The sequence below is a fragment of the Ceratotherium simum genome, chromosome 25, assembly GCF_057802395.1.
Source record: "Ceratotherium simum simum isolate JZ-2026a chromosome 25, ASM5780239v1, whole genome shotgun sequence".
NCBI lineage: Eukaryota > Metazoa > Chordata > Mammalia > Perissodactyla > Rhinocerotidae > Ceratotherium > Ceratotherium simum.
Genome location: NC_141924.1, coordinates 14,248,553 through 14,271,239, shown reverse-complemented (window position 1 = coordinate 14,271,239; position 22,687 = coordinate 14,248,553). Strand labels below are relative to the sequence as shown.

General features: G+C 58.0%; 1 protein-coding gene across 1 annotated transcript; it reads left to right on the top strand.

Moving 5' to 3' along the window:
• The first annotated feature begins 2,163 nt into the window (after window positions 1–2,163).
• Window positions 2,164–22,096, top strand: MCM5 (minichromosome maintenance complex component 5). Its single transcript, XM_087448977.1, has 17 exons — window positions 2,164–2,250; window positions 2,477–2,651; window positions 4,125–4,251; window positions 4,333–4,461; window positions 6,803–6,975; window positions 9,026–9,181; window positions 11,101–11,267; window positions 11,778–11,949; window positions 12,744–12,855; window positions 14,155–14,298; window positions 14,631–14,696; window positions 14,946–15,122; window positions 15,732–15,844; window positions 17,722–17,850; window positions 18,660–18,802; window positions 20,688–20,815; window positions 21,744–22,096. The coding sequence occupies exons 2-17, from the start codon at window positions 2,485–2,487 to the stop codon at window positions 21,843–21,845; spliced, it is 2,205 nt and encodes a 734-aa protein (XP_087305103.1). The 5' UTR covers window positions 2,164–2,250; window positions 2,477–2,484; the 3' UTR covers window positions 21,846–22,096.
• Window positions 22,097–22,687: the final 591 nt, after the last annotated feature.

Below are 22,687 nucleotides of genomic sequence, written 5' to 3'. Positions count from 1 at the left end.
TTGAGGAAGATGGGCCCTGAGCTAGCATCTGTGCCCATCTTCCTCTATTTTGTATGTGGGATGACGCCACAGCATGGCTTGATGAGTGGTTTGTAGGTCCGTGCCCAGGATCCGAACCCGGGACCCCCGGGCTGCCAAAGTGGAGTGCGTGAACTTAACCACTACACCACTGGGCCAGCCCCTGCCAAGTGATTCTTGTCCTGTGAGAGTCACCTCTCCTCTGTCATCTCATTTAATCTTCACAGCAAACCTGACAGGGGTGTTACCACTCTGAGGGGCAGGAAGGATTTAACCCAGGTCTGTCCGGCCCTAAAACTCAAGCCTTTTCCATGAAGTCACAAAAGCCACTGAAACACTAAATATGCAGCCTCCCACTCTGGGAAAGTGAAACCCCTTACTGAAGGTGGAGTTGGGACAGTAGGGGACAAAGGGTTTCCTTATACCAGTAGGAAGCGAGGACCGGGAGTCAGGAGACCTTGATCCCCAGACTTGGCTTGGTCACTAAGTCTGGAAACTTGGATGTCACTTCAAGTCTTTGTTCATTGGCAAAGAGAACAATACGCCTGCCTCCCACAGCTGGTGGGAGGGCCCAGTGGTGACCAAACACCAGCGGATGTGACATCGGAATCACTCGGGGAATTCGGGTCCCACCCTGGGAGGTTCTGACTCTGGAGCCCTTGACGGGACTCTGGAATTCTGTTCACGGAGAGCTTCCACCGTGCGGCCAGGTCCCGGGGCCACTTCAAGAGGTGATGGCCAGAGAGCAGGCATCAGACAGCAGCCACAGCTCTCCCCACCTGGGCCCAGTTTCCAGAGCTTTCTGTGAACGGGGCATCCATATTCATTGTTAGTCATGACAAAGAAAGGAAGGAAGGGGGCGGGCGAGAGAAACCATCTAGAATTCTACCAACAGGAAAATGGCCCAATAATTTATATCCTATTCATACTACGGAAAACGTAGCGGCTTGTTAAACAGAATGCGTTAAATCTGTCTCTCCGCTCAGAGGGACTTCCGTGAAGAAAATGAGCAAAGCCAGTTTCAGATTCATTTGATATAATTTTTACATACTGTAAAAATACACATAGTTTGAACACATAAATCTATGTTTGTGTGGATGTGACCAAGAGGGTAAAAAGTTCTTTCCAGTTCTTTGGGGGGTGGGAAAGGAAAAGAAGGGAGGGGAGATGATGCGGTCCCTGTTGCAGCTGGAGAATGCATCGAGTTTTGCCAAATCTTCTTGCTTTTCAAGCTAGGTTGGGGATCTGGTCATGAATTTTCACAAATTTTAAGCACTGCCAGGTAATGCAAAATCTATAATAAAAAAAATCACCACTCGGGTCTAAGAAAACATCCCTTGCGTCCCAAGTTTGGGACGATTTTGGTCCCAGAGGTGTTAGGGAGACCCGAGGTGACTTTTTCCTGATAAACCTCCGACTTTTGGGCGAGTGTGTACCGGTAAGAGAACACGGGGTGGGGGTGCAGGGGGCTCACACTGCGCAAGCGCGTGCTTCTCCAGGACCCATAGCTGCTTTTTTCTTCTTGTGAGGAAGATCAGCCCTGAGCTAACATCCATACTAATCCTCCTCTTTTTGCTGAGGAAGACCCGCCCTGAGCTAAAATCTATTGCCAATCCTCCTCCTTTTTTTCCTCTTTTTTTCCCCAAAGCCCTAGTAGATAGTTGTATGTCATAGCTGCACATCCTTCTAGTTGCTGTATGTGGGATGCAGCCTCAGCGTGGCCAGAGAAGCGGTGCCTGGGTGCACGGCCGGCGTCTGAACCAGGGCCGCCAGTAGCGGAGCGCCCGCACTTAACCGCTAAGCCACGGGCTGACCCCCATAGCTTCTGAACCCCGAGTTCTTACACCCCATGGCTCGGAAAGGGGCTACTTTCCCACCAGACTTGTAAAAGAACCCTCAGTCCTCCCGCCCCACCGCCATCTTCGCGCCCGCCCCGCCTCTTCCTCCCCTTTCAGAACTTTCGCGCCAAACTGGCCGACGCACAAAATGGAGCCCGGAAGGGGGCCAGGACTGACGTCAGGCGCCCCGCAGCCAATCCTCTTCGGCGGCCGTCCCGGGAGGCGGGGCTCGCGGGCTCAGAGCGGCCCAATCACTGGCCGCGCGGCCCCGGCGAACCAATGGGGGCGCAGCGGCCGCGGCGGGCGAAGGCGGGGTCTCGCTTTTCCCGCGAAAGTCGGCGGGGAAGTGTGGGGTGCTGGTTTGTCCCGGGCCGCGGAGTGTGGGAAGGGAGAGGTGAGGCCGGGGGCCTGGGGACCGCGGAGCCGGCCCCGCGGGGGTCGACAGGCTCTGCATGTGGGGGCGCGGTAGGGGCGGGCGGGGCTTCTCCTGGGAGAGCTGGCGTGGGTGGGCTCCGGCGGGGAGCCAGGGGCGCCCAGCCGCCGGAGCCGAGGACCCCGGCGTCCGAGCGGAGGCGAGGCCGCGCCGCCCGGCCCGCTCCAGCGCTCTGTCCCCGCGCCAGGTGCAGTCATGTCGGGCTTCGACGACCCCGGCATTTTCTACAGCGACAGCTTCGGGGGCGACACCGCGGCCGACGAGGGGCACGCCCGCAAGTCGCAGCTGCAGAGGCGCTTCAAGGAGTTCCTGCGGCAGTACCGGGTGGGCACCGACCGCACCGGCTTCACCTTCAAATACAGGTGCGGGCTGGCGCGGGCCGGGAGAGGTGCGCCCCCAGCGGTGCCTGTGCGCTCAGCGGGGTCCCGCACCCCACTGGCCTATGGTTGTGTCCATTTTATCCCCAGTGTTAACTTCCCAGTGAGTCACCTGTTGAGTGGGCCGCTAGAGCCACTTGGGCCCTTTGGTTCTTCCTCTAGGTCTTCTTCCTGCTCATGTGCTTCGTGCTGTCCTCACATGTAGTGTCTGTGATGCCTTGTAAACTCAGGTTCACTGTGGGTGCGACCTGTGGGTGGTAGTTATGATCGACTTTGCTCATTCATTCCTTGCCATTTGTAACTTGAGTGAATTGAGCGTCTGCTGCAGGCCAGGCCAGGCACTGTTCCAGGCACTGAATGAGCTGGGCAAGGTTGGACACTGTGCACCCTGTGACGTCATGCCGAATCCTTGTAGGCCCTTCAAGTGCAGAGAACATGAGTTTGCAGGTCCAGGCTTGGGCATGACCAATTATTAGCTGAGTGGCTTCCGAGTGACCGTCTCTCTGGGCCTCAGTTTCTTCATCAGTAAAATGGGCTTAGCCACTCCTGCCTCTGTTTACTCACGCACCAGCTGACATGGACCACCTGTGTGCCAGGCGCCGTGCTGGGCACTGAGATACAAAGGTGAAAGATTCATTCTGTTTGCCCTCAAGAAGCTCATACATCAGTAGGAGCGAGGCATGGAGACCAGCAAATAAATTACAAGGTGATAGTCACCTCAAAGGAGAAATATAAAAGGAGTTAGGGAAGGCTTCCATGGAGCCCAAATTTGAGGTGATGCTTGAGCTGAGAGAATAGTTCAGGTGTGGAAGGCTTTCCGTATAGGAGCAGTTGCGTGCACGGGCAGAGGTACGGGGTGGCCTGTGATAGCAAGGGGCTCTCTGGGCCGGGCTCCTGGACATAAGGTGAAGGGGATGAGGCCTGAGAGAGGCTGAGGAGCAGGTTCTGCGTAGGTCGTGGTCCCCAAATGTGTTTTGGGGACAGTAGTCCCATGGGATGTTCTGTGAAAAGAGTCTGGTGGTTGACAAGACAGACACGGTCTCTGCTGTCTTCAGTCTCCGAGTTTGAGCTGTGTGCCTTGTTAACCTCCAAGAGAGAGTTAAAGCCTCTGAGTCCTGCAGTGAAAGTGCTGGTTTGCAGTGCGAGTTTCCTAAACTCACCTGTGCGCAGAACCCTGTCTGAGCCATGCAGCATCCTTCGACTATCTGGTGGACCACTTCCACAGAGCTTTCTGTGGAGGGTGGCTCTGTCAGCGGCGGGGAGCCTCTGCAGGGTTAACTAACGGAACCACCTGGAATTCGATGTGTGTTTGGGAAGAGGGGTGGTGGGGCAGTGGCGTGGTGGGGCAGTGGCGGCCCCAGTGTGGGCAGATTTGGGGTGCGGGTGCACCTCAGCCAGCGTTGGTTTCCTCTTCTCTGCACCCTTCCCCGCCCCCACTCTGCCACCTGCCCCCTCCAGGGATGAACTCAAGCGGCATTACAATCTGGGGGAGTACTGGATCGAGGTGGAGATGGAGGACCTGGCCAGCTTCGACGAGGACCTGGCCGACTACTTGTATAAGCAGCCGGCTGAGCACTTGCAGCTGGTGAGTGGGACCCCATCCCTGAGCCCCTCAGGGCTGGTCCTGCTCTGGTCACTAACAGCGTGTCCCCTTCCTCCTCTCCAGCTGGAGGAAGCTGCCAAGGAGGTGGCTGATGAGGTGACCCGGCCCCGGCCCACTGGCGAGGAGGTGCTCCAAGACATCCAAGTCATGCTCAAGTCGGACGCCACCCCATCCAGCATTCGTAGCCTGAAGGTGGGTCCGCCTAGAGGCCAGGCGGAGGGTCGGGGGGCTGCTGCGTGGTGCGGAGGGCCTTCGGAGGCAGGTGGACCTGGGTGCCAGCTGTGTGAGCCCGAGCAGCTCACTCGACCTTTCTGAGCCTGTTTCCTCCTCTGTAAAATTAGTTCACTGGACACATGTTTCCTGAGCCCCTCCTGGGGCAAGGCAGTGAGTTGGGTCCTGGAGAAACAACGGTGAACTAGAGGACAAGCTCCTGTCCTCGCGGAGCTTCTGTCCCCTGGGGGAGACTGAGTAAACCCGTCACCGTCACTCATGATAATTTCAGATGATTGTCAGTGTGATGGAAGAAATCAAGAGGGTGATGAGAAAGTGTGGGGGCCCCTCTGGAAAGATAGAGAAGGCGTCTTCGAGGAGGTGACATCTGAGCGGAGAGCTGAGGATGAGGATGAGCAACATGCAGACAGCTGGGAGCGAGCATTCGAGGGAGGTCGAGGGGCAGGTACAGCTAGTGCACAGCCTGAGAGGGAGGAGGGCACGGTGTGTTTGAGGTCGCGTTGCAGGACAGCCAGCGTGGCTACAGAGTGATGAGGAAGCAGGGGAGGTGGACAGAGCAGGTCTGTCATCTAGGTTATCTCTTTTATTCAACAAATACTTCCTGAGTGGCTGTTACGCGCCAGGAGCTGGGCCTAGACCCTCACTATAAACAGACGGGCCCTTGTTCCCGTGGAGCTTATGGTGGGAGAAACAGACACGGGACATTGAGATGATTTCAGGTACGGTGACGTGAGTCATGAAGAAAAGTAAAGAAAGTGGGGGCAGTGTGACAGTGGCCAAGGGTGGTCGGAGAAGGCCTCTCCTGGAAAGTGATGTTGGAGCGAGTGTGAGGGATACGTAGCCAGCCCTGTGACGGCTGAGGGAGGAGCATTCCAGGCTCAAGGGGACGCAGGTGCAGAGGCACTGGGGGACAGTGGCATGGTTCAGGGAACAGGAAGAAGCCAGTGTGGCCGGACCCCAAGGAGTGAGGGTTGGCGGAAGGAAGGGAGGGAGAGGTAGAGGGGCCAGACGGCCGGGGCCTTTGCAGCTGTGGAAGGGAGCTTTGATTTCGTTTGAAGCACAGTGGGAAACCAGTGGAGGTCTAAGTAGGTGAATGGGCTGATTCCATTTTTAAAAGACCCCTCTGGCTGCCGTGTGGAAGGAGGATCTATCAAGTAGGCAGAGTGGAAGCCAGGAGAGCGGCGAGGATGAGGTGATCATGGTGACATTGGTGGTTCTGTTGTTAGGTTGTTGTGAGAATCAGATGAACTGATGCATGTGGCTGTGCTTGCAAACATGACAGTAGTGCCCAAATGTCACCCGTTCAGCTAATGTCACCTCCTCCAGCGTGCAATGCACCCACGAGGCCATGCTCTCGTCTCCCCTCCAGTCCCCGCAGCCCCATGAAGCCTTCCTTGGTTAGCATGATGGCAGGTCTGTTCCAGAAGCCATGGACCCTGGTGGCTGTGGAGTGTGTCGGCTTCATTTCTCTATTCCCTGCACCAGGGAGGGGCTATGGGACCATGTTCAGAACCAAACTGAGTGTCACACGTTTTGCTTGTCTGTGAAGATGGCATTGGACTTGTGTCAGGGCAGCTGTTGCATCCAAGACAAGCTTCAGCAGCACTCAGGAACAAGCTTCGTATTCTTAGACTCATTAGAAAACCCAATGAATAGCCTGCTTTGAGTGGTGGATTTCCTGTAATAGAGGAGGAGCCCTTTCTGGAATGATCACTCATCAGGGATGACTTAGGGGGGGTAAGGCATCCCCTGTCCTCTCTACAGCTGGAATTCTGGAGTGCAGCATGCTGCAGCTTTGTCGATTGTTTTCCAGAAAGCATGCTCTGTGGTCATCCCGGCAGTTCTGGTGCTCCCCGGGCGTTGGCAGGCACCTGTGCTCCGACTTTGTTTACCAGAGAGGGGGCCGGCCTCCTTCCTTCTCCCCCTCCCCGTCTCCCAGGCTTCTGAGGGCGCATCAGCATGAACCTGCAGCCTGCCTGTCTGTCCCAGGAAAGCTGCTGGGAGTGGGAAGAAAAGATGATGAACTTTTCTTGTTTGGTTTTTATTATAAAAAATTGCACACTTGAAAGTAGAATCGTGTAACAAACCCCCTATACCTTCACCAGGATTTAATGGTTATTAACATTTTGCCTTCTTTGCTTTCTCTTTTTTTTTTCTTTGCTAAAGTATTGTAAAGTAAATTACAGACATGCCGCTTTATCCCTAAATACTTCAGGATGCTTTAAAAGAAAAAGAGATTTTCGCCCATAATCTCAGGTGTCCTAGGCTCCTTTACCAGCCACCCTCCGGCTCTCTGTTACAGTCGGACATGATGGCGCACCTGGTGAAGATCCCTGGCATCATCATCGCGGCCTCAGGGGTCCGTGCCAAGGCCACCCGCATCTCCATCCAGTGCCGCTCCTGCCGCAACACCCTCACCAACATCGCCATGCGCCCCGGCCTGGAGGGCTACGCCCTGCCCAGGAAGTGCAACACGTGAGTGGGCCTGGAGCGCCCTGAGGGACCACGGGAGGTGACACCCGAGTGGAGACGTGAAGGATGAGGGCGCACCGGGCACCTCCTGCAGCGGGAGCGGCTGGGGCCGGGGCGTGCCAGTGGGAGAGGCACGGGGCTGAGGCCCTGGGGCTCAGGGCTGTGACCTGGCATGCTGTGCCTCTCCGCTGGGGAGTCCTGCCCCCACCAGGGTACCCGGATGACCTGTTTGGGGAACCCAGGGTTGAGAGGGAGAAGTGGTTTGGGGGACTGAGTCTATCTGGAATCTCCTAAAGCCAACTGGCTTGCTGGGCCAGATCCGGAGGGCCCAGGAACACGGCCGTGCTCGGTCATTTACGTATTGCCTGTGACTGCCTTGGAGCTACAAACTGGGCCCTCAAAACTGAAAATACTATCTGGCCCCTTAAAGAAAAGGACTGTCGCCCCGATCTAAAGTGCCCCGCCCGCCCCCTGGCTGCTCTTTCTTGGCCTCCTGCTGGTTCCTCCTTGGCTTCCTGAGCTCAGCTCGCAGCACCCTGGCGCTCAGCCACACTTCTGTTTTCTGCACTCACTCCCTCCGTGACCTCAGGCTGTAATGCCGTCCACGTGCAGGGGACACTCAGATGTGGATTTCTGCTGAGCTCCAGACTCACATCCAGCTGCCTGCCAGACACCCGCATGAGGGTGTGTGATGGGCATCACAGATTTGAACACGTCCCACACTGAACTGATTCCGTCCCATCCCCAGCTCTGCTCTTCTGCGGCCCACAACCCCACTCCTCCAGCCCCCGCCCCCCACTATAAATAGAAATGCCGTCTTTTCAGGTGTTGGGGCCCAAATCCTTGGTCTCATAGTGTTTCTTTCCCTCTTGCATCCCTTTGGCTCTGCCTTTAAGTTTGTATGCAGAGAATCAGACTGGTTCTCCTCACCTTTGGCACATCTGCTTTGCTCCGTGCTGGTGTCATCACTCACCTGGAATGGTGCAGACACCTGAGCCCCCGTCCACCCTCGTCCCCCAGTCTGTGCTCCACCCAGCAGCCAGGTGACCCTTTACGCTGCAACTGATCCAGTTGTTTCCACCTCACCCCAAGTCAAGTGCTGTCCTGGCCTGCACGGCCCTCCACGGTCTGCTCCCGGCTCCCTCTAGGCTGAGCCTTACTGTCTCCCTCCTGTTCCTGGATACACTGAGCAGTCTGCAGTCACAGGGCCTTTGAACTTGCCATTTCCTCGGCCCCGAACATTCTTTCCTCCAGCTCCACAGTTGGTGGCCTCACTCCTTCCGTCATTTCCTCGGCCCCGAACATTCTTTCCTCCAGCTCCACAGTTGGTGGCCTCACTCCTTCCGTCAGCTTTCTTCTCATGTGTCACCTCACGGAGGTGCTGGCCCTGACTCTCCATCTTATACTTGGTGGATGTACGCAGTCACCCTCTTTCTCTTACCTGCCTGCTGTATAGCGTGGCGTACTGCCTATCACTCTGTGATGTAGTTATTTAATAATTTTGTTTATTTATTTTTCCCCTCAAAGCCCCAGTAGATAGTTGTATGTCGTAGCTGCACATTCTTCTAGTTGCTGTATGTGGGACGCGGCCTCAGCATGGCCGGAGAAGCAGTGCATCCGTGCGCGCCTGGGATCTGAACCGAGGCCAGTAGCAGCAGAGCACGCGCACTTAACCACTAAGCCACGGGGCCGGTCCTGTGATGTAGTTATTTGCTGGTTTGCTTTTTCAGTCCCCGTGACGAGAACTTGAGCTCCGTGAGAGCAGGACTTTGGTTCACTGCTGCGTCCTCTGCATGTAGCAGGTGCTTTGCTATCATAGTTGAATAATGACTTAGAGCAAGTCCCAGCAAGTTCACGGAAGAACCAGGCCCAGAGCAGGTCTCCCAGTCCTAATCCGGTGCCCGGTCCCCCACAGGGCCGCCATCCTCTTAGGGCCTCTCTGCGGCTGATCCTGGAGACCCTGGACTTGTGCTGGCCATGTCTTGTCGCTGACTCCTGGGATGGACTGCCCAGGCTTTGTGTTCTCTGGTGACCCTTTCTCCTCTCCCTACAGGGATCAGGCTGGGCGCCCCAAGTGCCCGCTGGACCCCTACTTCATCATGCCCGACAAGTGCAAGTGCGTGGACTTCCAGACCCTGAAGCTACAGGAGCTGCCGGACGCGGTGCCCCACGGCGAGATGCCCAGGCACATGCAGCTCTACTGCGACAGGTGAGGGCGGGCCGGAGGTGGGCGTCCACAAGGGCAGTGTCCCTGGCTGTGTCCCTCAGCCCCGGCTGGGTATGGACCATCCGGCGTGGGGCGTGGGGAGGAGAGGGGGGCTGGTTACGGAACACTTGCTCCCATCTCGACTTCCATAACGTGCAGAGCACGTCAGCCCCTGTTTTGCAGATGAGGATGTGTCTCTGACTCAGTGAGGGAGGCGGGGCTGGGCTTTGAGCCTGTGCTCTTCCTGGGAGAATCTCTCCAGCCCTCTCGGAACTGGGAGGCCTGAGGTGCACAGCTAGATAACCCACAGCTGGGAGAGCCTCTTCCCGGCCTGACACCCTGCCCTGCCCCTAACCCTGCCCCGGGCTTCCTGTTAAGATCTTCCTTGGATTTTATTGAGCGGTTGGAAAGGGGGAGAGGGTGCTGGACTGGGGCCTGGTCCCCTTGCAGTGACCTGGGCTTGGAGATGCTGACCTGGGTTCTTAACCTGGGCCTGCACACCCTCACATTGCATGCAGGTGTTCTGTGCATGTAAATTTCTCTGGGGAAGGGATGCACAGGTTTCCATAGCTTCATTGGTGGCAGTAGAATATGTAGAAGTCAGATTCTTGAGCAAGTTACATGAGTCTCCGAGCCTCGGTTTCTTATCAGTAAAATGGGGATAAAGACAGTCCTTACTCTCTTGTTGTGAGGTTTAAATGGGAAGATGCCTGTCAGGTCTTCAGCACAGTTCCTTAATATGAACTAAGTATTCGGTATATGTTAGATTATCCAAGAAGTCTGTGATCCGCAAGCTTAGGAAGTGGGGTGAGGGAAGAGAGGAGTCACAGAGGATGGATACTGACAAGAGAGGATATTGACAGTGACAGTGATGGGATCCTTTATGGGATGTGACTCTTTGTGGTGTATAAAGTACTTTTGTGTCTCTTACCTCACCTGACCCCACAAAAATCGAGGCAGGTCCGATCACTTTATCTACCCCCCTGGCTCAAAGAGGTGCAGTGACTTCTTTGAGGTCACACAGCTTCTAAGTGGCAAAGTACAGATACACGCCCCAGTGTCCCCTCCACGCCGCAGTGGCTCTGGCTGGAGGGACTTGGAGACTTCCTTGTTTCAACATCTTATTTTTCGGAAGAAGAAATGAAAGTCCAGAGGCAAAATGACTTGGCTGAGCTCATGGAGCCATGAAGAGGCATAAATGGGGAGTGGCCCTTGCAAGGAAGCTGGGAGGGCACGTGGAGGAAGGCTTCCCTGAGATGGCAGTAGATGAGATGGAGTTGGGGGTGAGGCCGGCCCGATGGCATAGTGGTTAAGTTCGCACGTTCCACTTTGGTGGCCCGGGCTTCACCGTTTCGGATTCTGGTGCAGACCTACTCACCGCTTATCAAGCCATGCTGAGGCGGCGTCCCACATAGAAGAACTAGAAAGACCTACAACTACGATATACCACTATCTACTGGGACTTTGGGGAGGAAAAAAAGGAGGAAGATTGGCAACAGATGTTAGCTCAGGGCCAATCTTCCTCAAAAAAGAAAAAAAACAAATCTTCAAATGAGAGATATCCAACTTCTTAAAAAAAAAAAGATGGACGTGGGGCTTCTGAAGGGCTGGGGTGGGCCAGCCCTGCAATCCTGGCCAGCAGAACAAATAAGCTCGTGACGGCAGCGGAAGGGTCGGGCCCACACCAAGACTGAGGACCATCAGCTCCGAGCAGCTGAGCCAGCAAGCGTGGGGCGGGTTGTGATGAGGGCGAGGGACCCGTCCTCTGGGCCTGTGGGCATGGGGAGTCTGGAGCAGGCTCATGTTGGAGGCCTCTGGTAAGAATGCTAAGGTGGACGAGAGTGTGACGAGGTGGGCGGAGTCAGGGGCGTGCTGTCCCCGCCAGGCGCTCACCTTCTTTTCTCCTTCTCCCGTCCTCTCAGGTACCTGTGTGACAAGGTCGTCCCCGGGAACAGGGTCACCATCATGGGCATCTACTCCATCAAGAAGTTCGGCCTGCCCTCCAGCAGGGGCCGCGACAGGGTGGGCGTGGGCATTCGGAGCTCCTACATCCGTGTCCTAGGCATCCAGGTGGACACAGACGGCTCTGGTGAGTTGGCTTTGGGGCCTGGCCTGGCCAGAAGGCTGTGCTGCGTGCTGGGCCGCGCCCCGGTCCTCCCTCCCCTGGATTACTGTCGGGCCTCCTCTCTGGTCTCGCCATCTCCACCCTTGATCCTGCGTGCCGTCTTCCGAACAGCAGCCAGGGTGAGCGGTGCTGTCGTAGCCAAAGACACCACGTCACTCCTCGGCCGACAGTTGCTCCACCCCGCTTGGCAAGATGGACACTTCCCTGTGGTCCCCGAGGGCCTCCACGATCTGGCCCTCTGGCTCCTCGGACCCCCCATCCCCCCCCCACTGCTCTTCCCCTCACTCTCTGGGCCCAGAACACACAGGGCGCTCCTGGCGGGGGCGCTGGGTCTCTGTGTTTGCCCAGACTGACGCCTGTGCCATCCCAGCTCTGAGGGCCCCGCCCCCTGGGAGGCCTGAGTGGTGATCAGGCCGGGCGGTGCTGGAGCAGGTGCTCCCTCACAGCGCTCACGCATCTCCCCCGCCCCCCCAGGTCGCAGCTTTGCTGGGGCCGTGACCCCGCAGGAGGAGGAGGAGTTCCGGCGCCTGGCCACGCTCCCCAATGTCTACGAGGTCATCTCCAAGAGCATCGCCCCCTCCATCTTCGGGGGCACAGACATGAAGAAGGCCATCGCCTGCCTGCTCTTTGGGGGTTCCCGAAAGAGGTGGGGATCCAGGGCCCCCTGGGCCCGGGAGGGACGGGTGACTTGGCCCACAGGAAGGCGGCTCCTGAGGATAGGGACTTGAATGCTCTTTTCATTTTCTCAGGACCCTCCGCCCTGCCTGCTACTCCCAGGCACCTTTCCCAGCTCCCGGGCTTGCTGTCAGCTGGCTGGCTGGTGGCTAATCCGTGCTCTCTTTTCAGAGAGGTCCCCTGACCCTGGCTGGGGGGGTGACGTGGGGGACCTGGCAAGTGCAGTGGGGGCAGCTCTGGGCTCGGAGACTGGCATTAAATCTCTGCTGTGCTCCTTTTTTAATTTGAGGACCCAGTCAGTCCTCAAATTAACCCTTTGAGAAAGTTACGATCAAGCCCATTTTATAGCTGAGGAAACTGAGGTGCTGAGAGCTAAAGGGACTTGCTCACAGGTGCGTGTGGTGGGGCCAGGAGCCTGCCCCGTGGTGCCTGTTCCACTGTACCGTGCACAGCCTGCTGGTGGCTCCCCCTCTTTCCTTCCTTCCGGCTGCGAGTGATGTTCATCAGATCTTACTGTGTGCCCCAGCCCGGCCTAAGTGCCATTTCCTCTGACCCTCCCCTCCCTGGGACGCTGTATCCCCCACCCTTAGCATGGGCGAGGCGAGGGGACAGCTGGCTGTGAATGTGGGTCAGCAGAGCCTCTGCCTTCCTCCATGCTCTGAGAGTTGTGATTGGTCGGGGGCTGACGGCCAGCCCGCATGTGACCAGGCTGTGTCCAAGCCCTCGGTGTATCCTCGCCTTAACTGCCTGCCTGTCCTCCCCCAGGCTCCCCGACGGACTCACTCGCCGAGGAGACATCAACCTGCTGATGCTGGGGGACCCGGGGACGGCCAAGTCCCAGCTGCTGAAGTTTGTGGAGAAGTGTTCTCCCATTGGGGTGAGTGCCCGGGACGGGCTGCTTTCCTTGGCTGCACCAGTGGGCTGGAAGGCTGCAGGGCAGGGCCGCCGGGTCCCTAGGACCCCTCAGTGGGCAGGCTCACCCAGTGTCTCCTCCTCATCCCTCTGGGCTGTGGTCGGGGGCCCAGGAGGAGAGGAGGAAGGGCACTGACGGGTGTGTGTGGGTTTGGGGTGGTGGGCGGAGCACTGGACTCAGGGGCAGGATGGGGTTGGGTCTCAGCTGGCCAGTAGTTGGCTGTGGACCTTGAGCAGGTCACCTACCTAATCTTGAGCCTCAGTTTATCCATCCTCCAAGTCATAACATTGACAACAGTCACAGCTGAGCTGACGGCCAGGCCCCGCGTGAATTCTTTACATGCAGTCCCTTGTTTCGCGCTCACCTCAGCTCTGTGCGGGGGGGTACTGTGGGCTGGTGTTACGGATGGGGAAATGGGTACAGGATAGCTAAGGGTCTTGCCTGAGGTCCCACAGCTGGTAAGTGCAGCTCGGGGATTTGAAGTCACGTGTCCATAAGCTGGGTCCTCTGCAGTGATGAATGGGTCTGGGGCATCAGAGCAGGGTGAGGTGGGCTCTGGACAGATAGGAAATGTGCCAAGTGTTCTGTGCCACTGCCGTCCACTAGAAATACATGTGAACTACCCACGTGAGCCACGTGTGTAGTTTAGAAATTTCTAGTAGGCACATTGAAGTTGTAAAAGGTGAAATGCATCTAAATATTTGTTTAACCCAATATATCTGAAATATTTCAATATGTAGCTTGATATAGAAAAATACTAGATACTTCACATTCTTTTTAGCTCCAAATTTGAAATCCATGTGTAATTTACACTTAAGCGCATCTCTGGATTAGCCACAGGTCCAGGGCTCAGTGGCAGCATGTGGCAGGCAGGTCTATACAAAGATGATGGGGGACTCGGGTGGGGAGCCTTTTCCTGGGAGTCAGGCGTCATCCCAGCCCGCAGGCCGCCTGGCAGTATGTCGCTCCTCTGGGCCTCAGGTGGCTCCTCTGTGAGCCGGGCCCCTAGGGGCTGCTTCCAGGGGCTCTCGTGGGCTCAGGTGAGCGATGCATGGGAATGTCCCCCGGGGGAGAACCTCTAGGCTGGGCTGGGGCGGCCTCCCTGTCTGGAGGGAGGAGCCCTGAGAGCTGTTCTGTGCTCTGCAGCCAGCTTTGCTGAGTGACCTTGGGCGAGCCCCAGCTCTCTGGGCCCCTGGACTTGCTGGGGCTGGCACCTGGAGCTGGAGCTGTGTTGGTCCTGACACCTCCCGTGCCCTCCCCCAGGTGTACACGTCTGGGAAGGGCAGCAGTGCAGCCGGCCTGACAGCCTCGGTGATGAGAGAACCCTCGTCCCGGAACTTCATCATGGAGGGCGGGGCCATGGTCCTGGCCGATGGTGGCGTCGTCTGCATCGACGAGTTTGACAAGGTGAGGCTGAGTGGTAGGTGGCTCCTGGTGGTTGTGGGGGTGGGATGGGGCCTTCTGTGCTGGGACAGCAGAGACCACCTCTGACCGGGAGACCTGTGTTGAGTCCCCAGGCCTGTAACTACAGGGTGACTTGGGGAAGTAGATTAATCTCTCCCGGCCTCAGTTTCCACATCCAGAGAGTTCGGAGAGAAGAGCCAAGCCCACATAGTTGTCACCATGATGAGAGGTGACCCAGTTCCTGCCATTGGCCTGGCATGGAGTGGGGTCTGGGGAACTGTAGCTGCTCGCCCCACTTCATCTGGGTCTGATGGACGTTTCTCTCCCCCATGGAGATGCGAGAAGATGACCGTGTGGCAATCCACGAGGCCATGGAGCAGCAGACCATCTCTATCGCCAAGGTGAGCGGCCCTCCCTGGCAAGCCCACAGCTTCGGTCCAGGCTGGCCCCGCCACACTCAGGGCGCTGGGGGGCCGGGTAGGGCCTCATCCTCAGGCTGCTCTCGGTGGCTAGCACTGAGTCCTGTTTGCTCAGGCCTCTACTGGCAGCAGCAGCAGCAGGCCCAGAATCGTGTGTGTGCGTGTGAGTGAGAGAGACACACACACGTGTCCTTGGGTTGTGTGTCACCTCCTCCCCTTACTCCTCCTCAGGCTGGGATCACCACCACCCTCAACTCCCGCTGCTCCGTCCTGGCTGCTGCCAACTCGGTGTTCGGCCGCTGGGATGAGACGAAGGGGGAGGACAACATCGACTTCATGCCCACCATCTTGTCCCGCTTCGACATGATCTTCATCGTCAAGGACGAGCACAACGAGGAGAGGGATGTGGTGCGTTGGGGTCCGCGGGGTGTATAGGGCCGGGCTCCAGCCAGGTCCACCCTTCTGGGGGAGGGCGAACAAGGGGCTTGGCCTGAGGTCCTGACCGTCAGGTCCAGCCCGTAAGTGGGCAGCCGAGGAGGCGGTGGTTGTGGTCTACAGAGAGCCCTGAACTGGGGTCTGGAGGCTCCTCCCGTGAGATGTGCTGTGCGATTGGGGTAAACCGCGCTCTCCCTGGGCCCCAGTCCTTGTATATGAAACAGGGAGTGGACCTTGGTAGCAAGTAGGAGAAGCCCTGGCTTATGTAAGGGACAGGCCCAGAGTCGGAGGCCCACTGGATCTGCGCGTCAGTGTCGGCAGGGCTCCCACTGTCTCTGTGCGCTGCCTTGCCTCCTGTGGAGGCCTGTTCTCAGGCAGCCACTCCCCTGTGGTGGCAGAGAAGGCCCTGGCAGCTCTGGGACTTTGTCTTGCCAGCCAACAGCCCGCAAGGAAAGAGGGGGCTCCTCTTTTCCATTAGTTCTAGCCCTACCAGCTCTTCCCTCCCTGCCTGCTTAAGTTCTGTGTTGGGACCCAGGCTCAGGAGGGCCTGCGGGCTGACCCGGTATCCCCTCTGCCCCCCAGATGCTGGCCAAACACGTCATCACTTTGCACGTGAGTGCACTGACACAGACCCAGGCTGTGGAGGGCGAGATCGACCTGGCCAAGTTGAAGAAGTTCATTGCCTACTGCCGAGCGTGAGTCCCTGACACAGGCCTCTCGGGGGTGTATTTTCCGGCTCCCCTGGGGTGGGAGAGAACCCGTCCCCCGGGCCCGCTCCTCACACAGGGACGTCTGAGATGAGGCCCTTCTTAGGGTTTTAGCTCTGTTCCTTTCTGACCTTGCACAGATCACTCAGTGGCTCTCGGCCTCCATTTCCCCATTTTCAAAATGAGGGCGTAGGCTGCATATGGTCTTGAAGACCCCTCGAATGATGTGCAGGGAGGCAGGGCAGTGTGGACACGGGCTCTGGGTAACGCCCACCCCCGCTGTGTGGCCTTGGGCAGGTCCGTTGCCCTCTGAGCTTTGCCTTCCTCAGGTTGATGTTTCCTAGGGTTTTGTGAGGCTTGCACAGGCTGACGAGGTGATGAGTAAGTGCACAGCCCTGCACCAGTGAACACTCAGTGCATGGCAGCTGTGACTTTAATTACTGTTATTCTCAAAGGTTGCCGATGACGGTACTTAGCCCGTGCCAGGCGTTACTCTGAGTGTTTTATGTGTAAATGAACTTTAGCCCTCCCTAAAACCTGCGAGGTCGGTGTGTTATTGCTCCACTTTACAGATGGGGAAGTTGAGGCGGAGGAAGGTTAAGTATCTTGTCCAAGGTCCTCCGCCCTTGGGTTTTATTTATTTATTTATTTTTTTAAAGATTTTTATTTATTCAGTTTTTCCCCCCAAAGCCCCAGTAGATAGTTGTATGTCATAGGTTCACATCCCTCCAGTTGCTGTATGTGGGACTCGGCCTCACGTTGGACGGAGAAGTGGTGCCTCGGGGCGCGCCCGGGATCCGAACCCGAGCCGCCAGCATCAGAGCGCGCGCACTTAACCGCTAAGCCACGGAGCCGGCCCTACGCCCTTGGGTTTTAGCTCCAGCAGGAAACAGCGGAGATGCCCGTCAAGGATCTTGGCGCAGTGGCTAAAAGCACAGGCTCTGGGCCAGGTTCCTGGGTCCAGATCCTGGCTCCCCTGCCTCCTCCTTGTTTGAGGCCCACCCCCCAACCCCCCGCCCCATGGTGGGTGGAGCCTGCAGTCGTTCGGGTCCCTGACTCGCCACCTCTGCTGGGGTGCTGGGCATGGAGTGCCAAGGGCTTCCTGGGTCTTCCTCCGGGTCCTGAGCTCTCTGTGGCCCTGTCCTCAGAGGCTCGGGCCCTCGGGTATGAGTCCGAGAGCCCTGGATTCTAGTCCTCCTGGACGCCAGACCCCTGGTGGCCTTGGGGGGCCTCCTCCCTCCCTCTGGCCTCAGGACGGGACTGGGTTAGGTGACCTAAGGCTCCCCCTGAATCAGTGACTGTCAGTTGGCTGGGGGGAGGGGACAGGATGGGGGTAGATCCTGCTTAGATGTCCCTGCGGCCCCCTCCCTCACGGACAGTCTGCTGTGCTCCCCTGCCCCTGGATAGTAGTCCCCGCTGAGCCTCCTGTGGGCGTCATCGTGCACCACGTCCTCAGGCGTGTTGGGGTGGAGGACTGCTGGGAGCCGTGTCCAGTGGGCCCTAGGCCGGGTGGTGGTGCCGTTGTTAGGTGCTGTGTACGGGCAGTGCCTGCCTCATGGCAGGACGCCACAGGCATCCGACAGTGAGGAGGGGTGACTTTCAGCCCTGCCCGGGGGCTGCCTCTCCTCCACCTGTTTGCTGACAGAGGCGCTTGTTTTCTCTCCCGGTGTTGATCTCTGTGGCACCTGCCCATAGCCCAGATCTCACTTAAATCTCTTTTGAATGGCGCGTCCCAGCCCGGGTGAGCAGGCAGCTGTGGGGTGGTGGGAAGGCACGTGTCTGCAGGCTGGCAGAGGGCCGGGGTCCGGGGTGGGTGCCCCGGGATTCCTTCCTGGCCTCACGGCGGCTGCTCCCCAATCCTGCAGGAAGTGTGGCCCCCGGCTGTCGGCAGAGGCTGCGGAGAAGCTAAAGAACCGGTACATCATCATGCGGAGTGGGGCCCGCCAGCACGAGAGGGACAGCGACCGTCGCTCCAGTATCCCCATTACTGTGCGGTGAGCGGGGCAGGGCCCACACGCCCATGGTGGGAAAACCTGAGGGTGAGGGAAGGCTCCAGACCTGGGAACTAAGAGACCTGGGTCCCTGTCTGTAGCCCCTGTGTGACTGCAGGGAAATTTGTTTTCCTTCTCTGGGCCTCAGTTTCCTTAGCTGTTAACTCCTCATTTTTGTGAGTTTATGCGGTAGAGTATGGTGGTTAGGAGCTGGGACCTACTTGGGTTGAATCCTGTCTCCAGCACAGATTAGTTAGGATTAGTTAGATTGGCTGTGTATAATGGAAAACCCAAATAAAGTAGCTTAAGTAAATGGGAAGTTTATCTCTCTTCTGTAAAAACCTATGAGGGTAGCTGGTCCAGGACTGGTGTGATGGTTCCTCAGTCATCAGCAACCTGGGCTCCTTCAGGCTCAGCCTTATCCTCCTAGTCCAATATGGCTGCTGGAACTTCAGCCATCACCTCCGCATTCCAGGCGGCAGATGAGAAAGGAAAAGAAGAGTCCACCTTTTAAGGACACTTCCTGAAATTCCCACACGTTTGGACTTATGATTATCTTATTGGCTACACCTTAGCCACACAGACACACCTAGATGCAAGAGAGGCTGGGAAATGTCTTTTAGCCAGGCACCATGTACTGGAATAGAAATTGCGGTTCCGTTACTAAGGAGGAAAAGCAGATGAGTTGTGGGCACAACCAGCTGTCTCCTCTGTAGTCCTACTGCCCTGGGCAGGCACCTCTCTGATGCTCTGGTGGGCAGGGGAGGGACGATGGGCTGAGGCCGCCCCGGCGTCCTGTTGTTCCCACCCAGGCAGCTGGAGGCCATCGTGCGCATCGCCGAGGCCCTCAGCAAGATGAAGCTGCAGCCTTTCGCCACCGAGGCGGACGTGGAGGAGGCTCTGAGGCTCTTCCAGGTGTCCACGCTGGACGCCGCCCTGTCCGGCACCCTGTCAGGTGAGCAGGCGCGGGGACACAGGCCCGGAGCTCCGTGGGCCGGGTGGGGCGCGGGAGCCTGGAGTGTGCGTTGCTGCTTCCCCGCATTTGCTGAGCATCTCTGCGCTTCCTCCTGGCGGTCAGCGTCTCGCCCCATGTCCTCCCCCAGCCGTTTTCCTCCGAGAAGGGAAGAAGCGGCTTCTCTCCAGACGCTTGAACACAGGCCTCCTGACCCGGTTCACTGTGAACAGTAATGTTATCCTCGGTTAAGAGTGATGCTCTGCACGCCTGCCTGTGGGGCTTGGAGCCGTTCTGAGTGCTGCCAGAGCTCTTCCCTCGTTGTCCTTACAGCGGCCCCTGGAAGCCTGGCTGGACGCCTGGTCCTCCTCGTCTAGAGGAGGAAAGTGACGCTCACAGAGGACTTCGTGTGCCCAGGTCACTTAGCTAGAAGGCAGGTCCCCACCCCGAGGCCACTGTAAGTCGTGCAGCCTGCTTCAGGCTCAGCCTTATGGCAGACTTTTCCGGAGCACTGATTGTGTGCCAGGCTCTCCTGGGATAAATTCCTTCCTTCACTCAGCAGATATCTCATAAGTGCTTTGTATTTGCCAGCACTGTTCTGTGTGTTGGGAGTATAGGAATAAACAGATCTTCAGTCCCTGCCTCAGGGCGTTCATTCTAGATGGAGAGACAGACAGCAAAGGAGCAGCCAGGTCAGCTGCGGGTCTTGGGCAGTGCAGAGGGCAGGACTCGCAGGCCAGGCGCGTTGGAGAAGGGGAGGATGCATCCCCATCGGGTGGTCGGGGACGGCCCCTCTGCAGAGGTGACATTGAGCAGGGACTGGCGTGAGATGAGGAAATGTGGCCCCCTGGGGAAGAGCACCTTAGGTGGAGGGAAGGCTGGGTGCCAAGACCCCGAGGAGGGGGCAGGCTTGGCGGGTTCCAGAACCACCAGGGGCCAGTGTGTCTGGAGCCGAGGGAGGTGGGCAGGGCCTGCTCCCCCAGTCTTGGAAGACAGTCTCTGCTCTGGAGGGGCTTTCTGTCACACAAGACATTTGCTAATGGAGGGCTCTCTGGGATGCTGAGGGCACAGAGGACAGGTGCGATTTGGGGCAGTGAAATGTGAGTTGGGCCTTGCAGGCTGTGTAGGAGTTTGCCTTACAGATTCCTTACTACAACCTGGAGCCTTGAAGTCCCCTCAGTGGCTTCCCTGGCGGTGGCCCCACCCTCTCCTTAGCTGAGACACCAAGGCCTCTGCAGGCCTTGGTGGGCAGGGAGACCCGTCCTCAGCAGTAGGTGAAGCCATGAGCTCCTGCTTGCCCAGGCTGCTTGGGGCAACTCACAGAGGTGGTCTCCAGGGCGGCCTGCCCTCCCTCCTGGGTCACAGGTGGGTCCCCTCCCACTCTCCATCTGAGCTCTGCTCTTCTAGGAATTGTCCCTGCTGCCTGTCCAGCTGGACGGGGGCCACGTGTTACCACCTTTCTCACAGAGGTCAGCTCACGTTCCTCCTCAGCCCTCCGGTGGCTGCTCTGCTCAGCAGAATCAAAGCACAGCCTGGGCCGTGGCCTCCATGGGCCACAGGACCTGGCCCCGGGGACCACTGTGGCCATGTCCCTGGGTTTTGAATGAGTCAGGCATGGTCATACCTCCTGCCTTTGCACCTGCCGTTCCCTCTGCCTGGAGCATCCCTCCCACCCGTTCGCCTTGTCCCCTGACTTCGGGTCTCTGTTAGTCGTCTTCTCAGCCAGGCCCTCGCTGGCCCCCCGCGCTCTTTCTTCCTCTGGTTTTCTCTTCTCGGCCTGGCTCCTGCCGCTCCTCTTGCGTCAGAGGCCCCCACCTCTCCAGCCCTCCCCTGTGGGCACTGAGACCCCTGGCACCCGTCCCCACACGTCTCCCTCTCGTGCCCACAGGGGTGGAGGGTTTCACCAGTCAGGAGGACCAGGAGATGCTGAGCCGCATCGAGAAGCAGCTCAAGCGCCGCTTCGCCATTGGCTCCCAGGTGTCGGAGCACAGCATCATCCAGGACTTCACCAAGCAGGTGGGCCTTCCCCTGGGACGGGAGGGTAGGGTAGGGTGCAAGGGTCTCCCGCCGGCTGCCCATGGCCTGGTTTCCACCCATCAGCACTGGTGTTCGTTTGCTCAGCAGACAGGCCAGGGGTGGGGAGAGGCAGCTGGTCCTTGACCTGGACCTGTTCCCCCATCATTCCTCCCCTTGGGGCTGCTTCAGTCTGGGGCAGGGGTATCTTTTCTGTCCCATCAGGGGAGAGGACAGGTGGCTGGGGTTCTGGTGGAACCACACCCAGGCTCCCCCCAGCCCTTCCCATCTATCCCTTCCCCCCAGTGCCTGGCTTTTGTGGGGTGGGGGGGGCCAGAGCCAGCAGGGTGAGCAGCCAGCTCACTGGGGATGCTGCTCTTGACCCCTTAGAGAGGAGGTGGGGCCTTCTAGATGCTGTGGGGAACTTAATCGTCTTTAAAATCACAGGAACAATCCCAGTTTCTGGTGTCAGCTCCCTTTCATGTACATCATCTCATTTTGGTCCTTAGAGCAGATCTATGCTTAGGTGGTACCATGCCCATTCTGTAGGTGAGCAGACTGAGGCGTAGAGAGGTTTAGGGATGTCAAGAGTTTGGGTTCTAGTCAGATGGGCTCAATCGAAGTCCCAGCTCTACCACTTAATTGCTGTGTGACCTTGAGCAAGTGAGTTAGCCTCTCTGTGCCTCAGTTTTCTCCCCTGTAAAATGGGGACGATCACAGTACCAGCTGCATTGGGTTGTTGGGGGATGGAATGAGTTAATGTACGTGAAGGCTTTGAACAGGGCCAGGCACGGAGGAGGCGGTCAGGAAGCCTGAGCCCTTATGATGAGAGGAGACGGCTGGGAAGGCCTTTCATAAACCGTGGCCTTGGAGTGGGGTGTTCTGGGTCCCCTCCGGAGGCAGACTCCTGCATCCAGCCTCGTGTCCGCAGAAATACCCGGAGCACGCCATCCACAAGGTCCTGCAGCTCATGCTGCGCCGGGGCGAGATCCAGCACCGCCTGCAGCGCAAGGTCCTCTACCGCCTCAAGTGAGCCCCCAGCCAGCCGGCCTCGCCCCCACTCCTGCCGCGTCCCCCAGCAGGAAGGTCGCGTCAGCTCTGCGTCCCCACTGCTGTCTCTCAGACTTCCCTCGCTCTCCTCACTGCCCCTGGACGGAGGCGTCCCCCGCCCCGGAGGAAGGAGGTGCCCTGCCTGCCTCCCCGCCCCTGGGCGTCTGCCCTGCCGCAGGTCCCGGGAACGTGCTCCTGGAGTTTACTGAAATAATAAAATGCGGCGTGTTTGGATGTCTGTGGGCTTCTGCGCTGGGTGGCCTGTCCCCCCATCCTGCCCTCACGGCGGGCCGGGTGCTGGGAAAGGACAGCTTTGGACCAGACTGACTGGGTTGCTGACCTGCACCTGCCCCTGGGCTCTTGGAAAGGCACTACCTTTGTGCTCCGGGTTCTTGAGCTAGCCAGTGGGAATACACAGCCAGTTTCTCGCTGGCAGTGAGAATTCCCTGAGATCCGGTGTTCAGAAGGTTCTATAAAGTGTGTACGTTTGACCCACCTCAGCTGTCACTCTGCAGCTGGGTGGGTGGGCAGGTTTTGTATCAGACTGGCTGCACTCACCAAATCTTTCTGTGCCTCAGTTTCCCAATCTGTAGACGGGGCTGACACCATGCCTGCTTGGCAGGATTGTGTTTAGGATCAATGAGCCACTCGCTGAAGTGCCCAGGAAGGACCAGGCAGGGTGGTGACACTGATGGGATCTGGTATTCGGGAACCTGGAATCCCACCAGCTTTTGAGCAAAGTGGGTCTGGGCAGAGGTGCTGGAACTCTGTGAACAGGTGCACTCCTGGCCCACCGCCCACAAGCTGTGTGGCCTTGCATGAGGC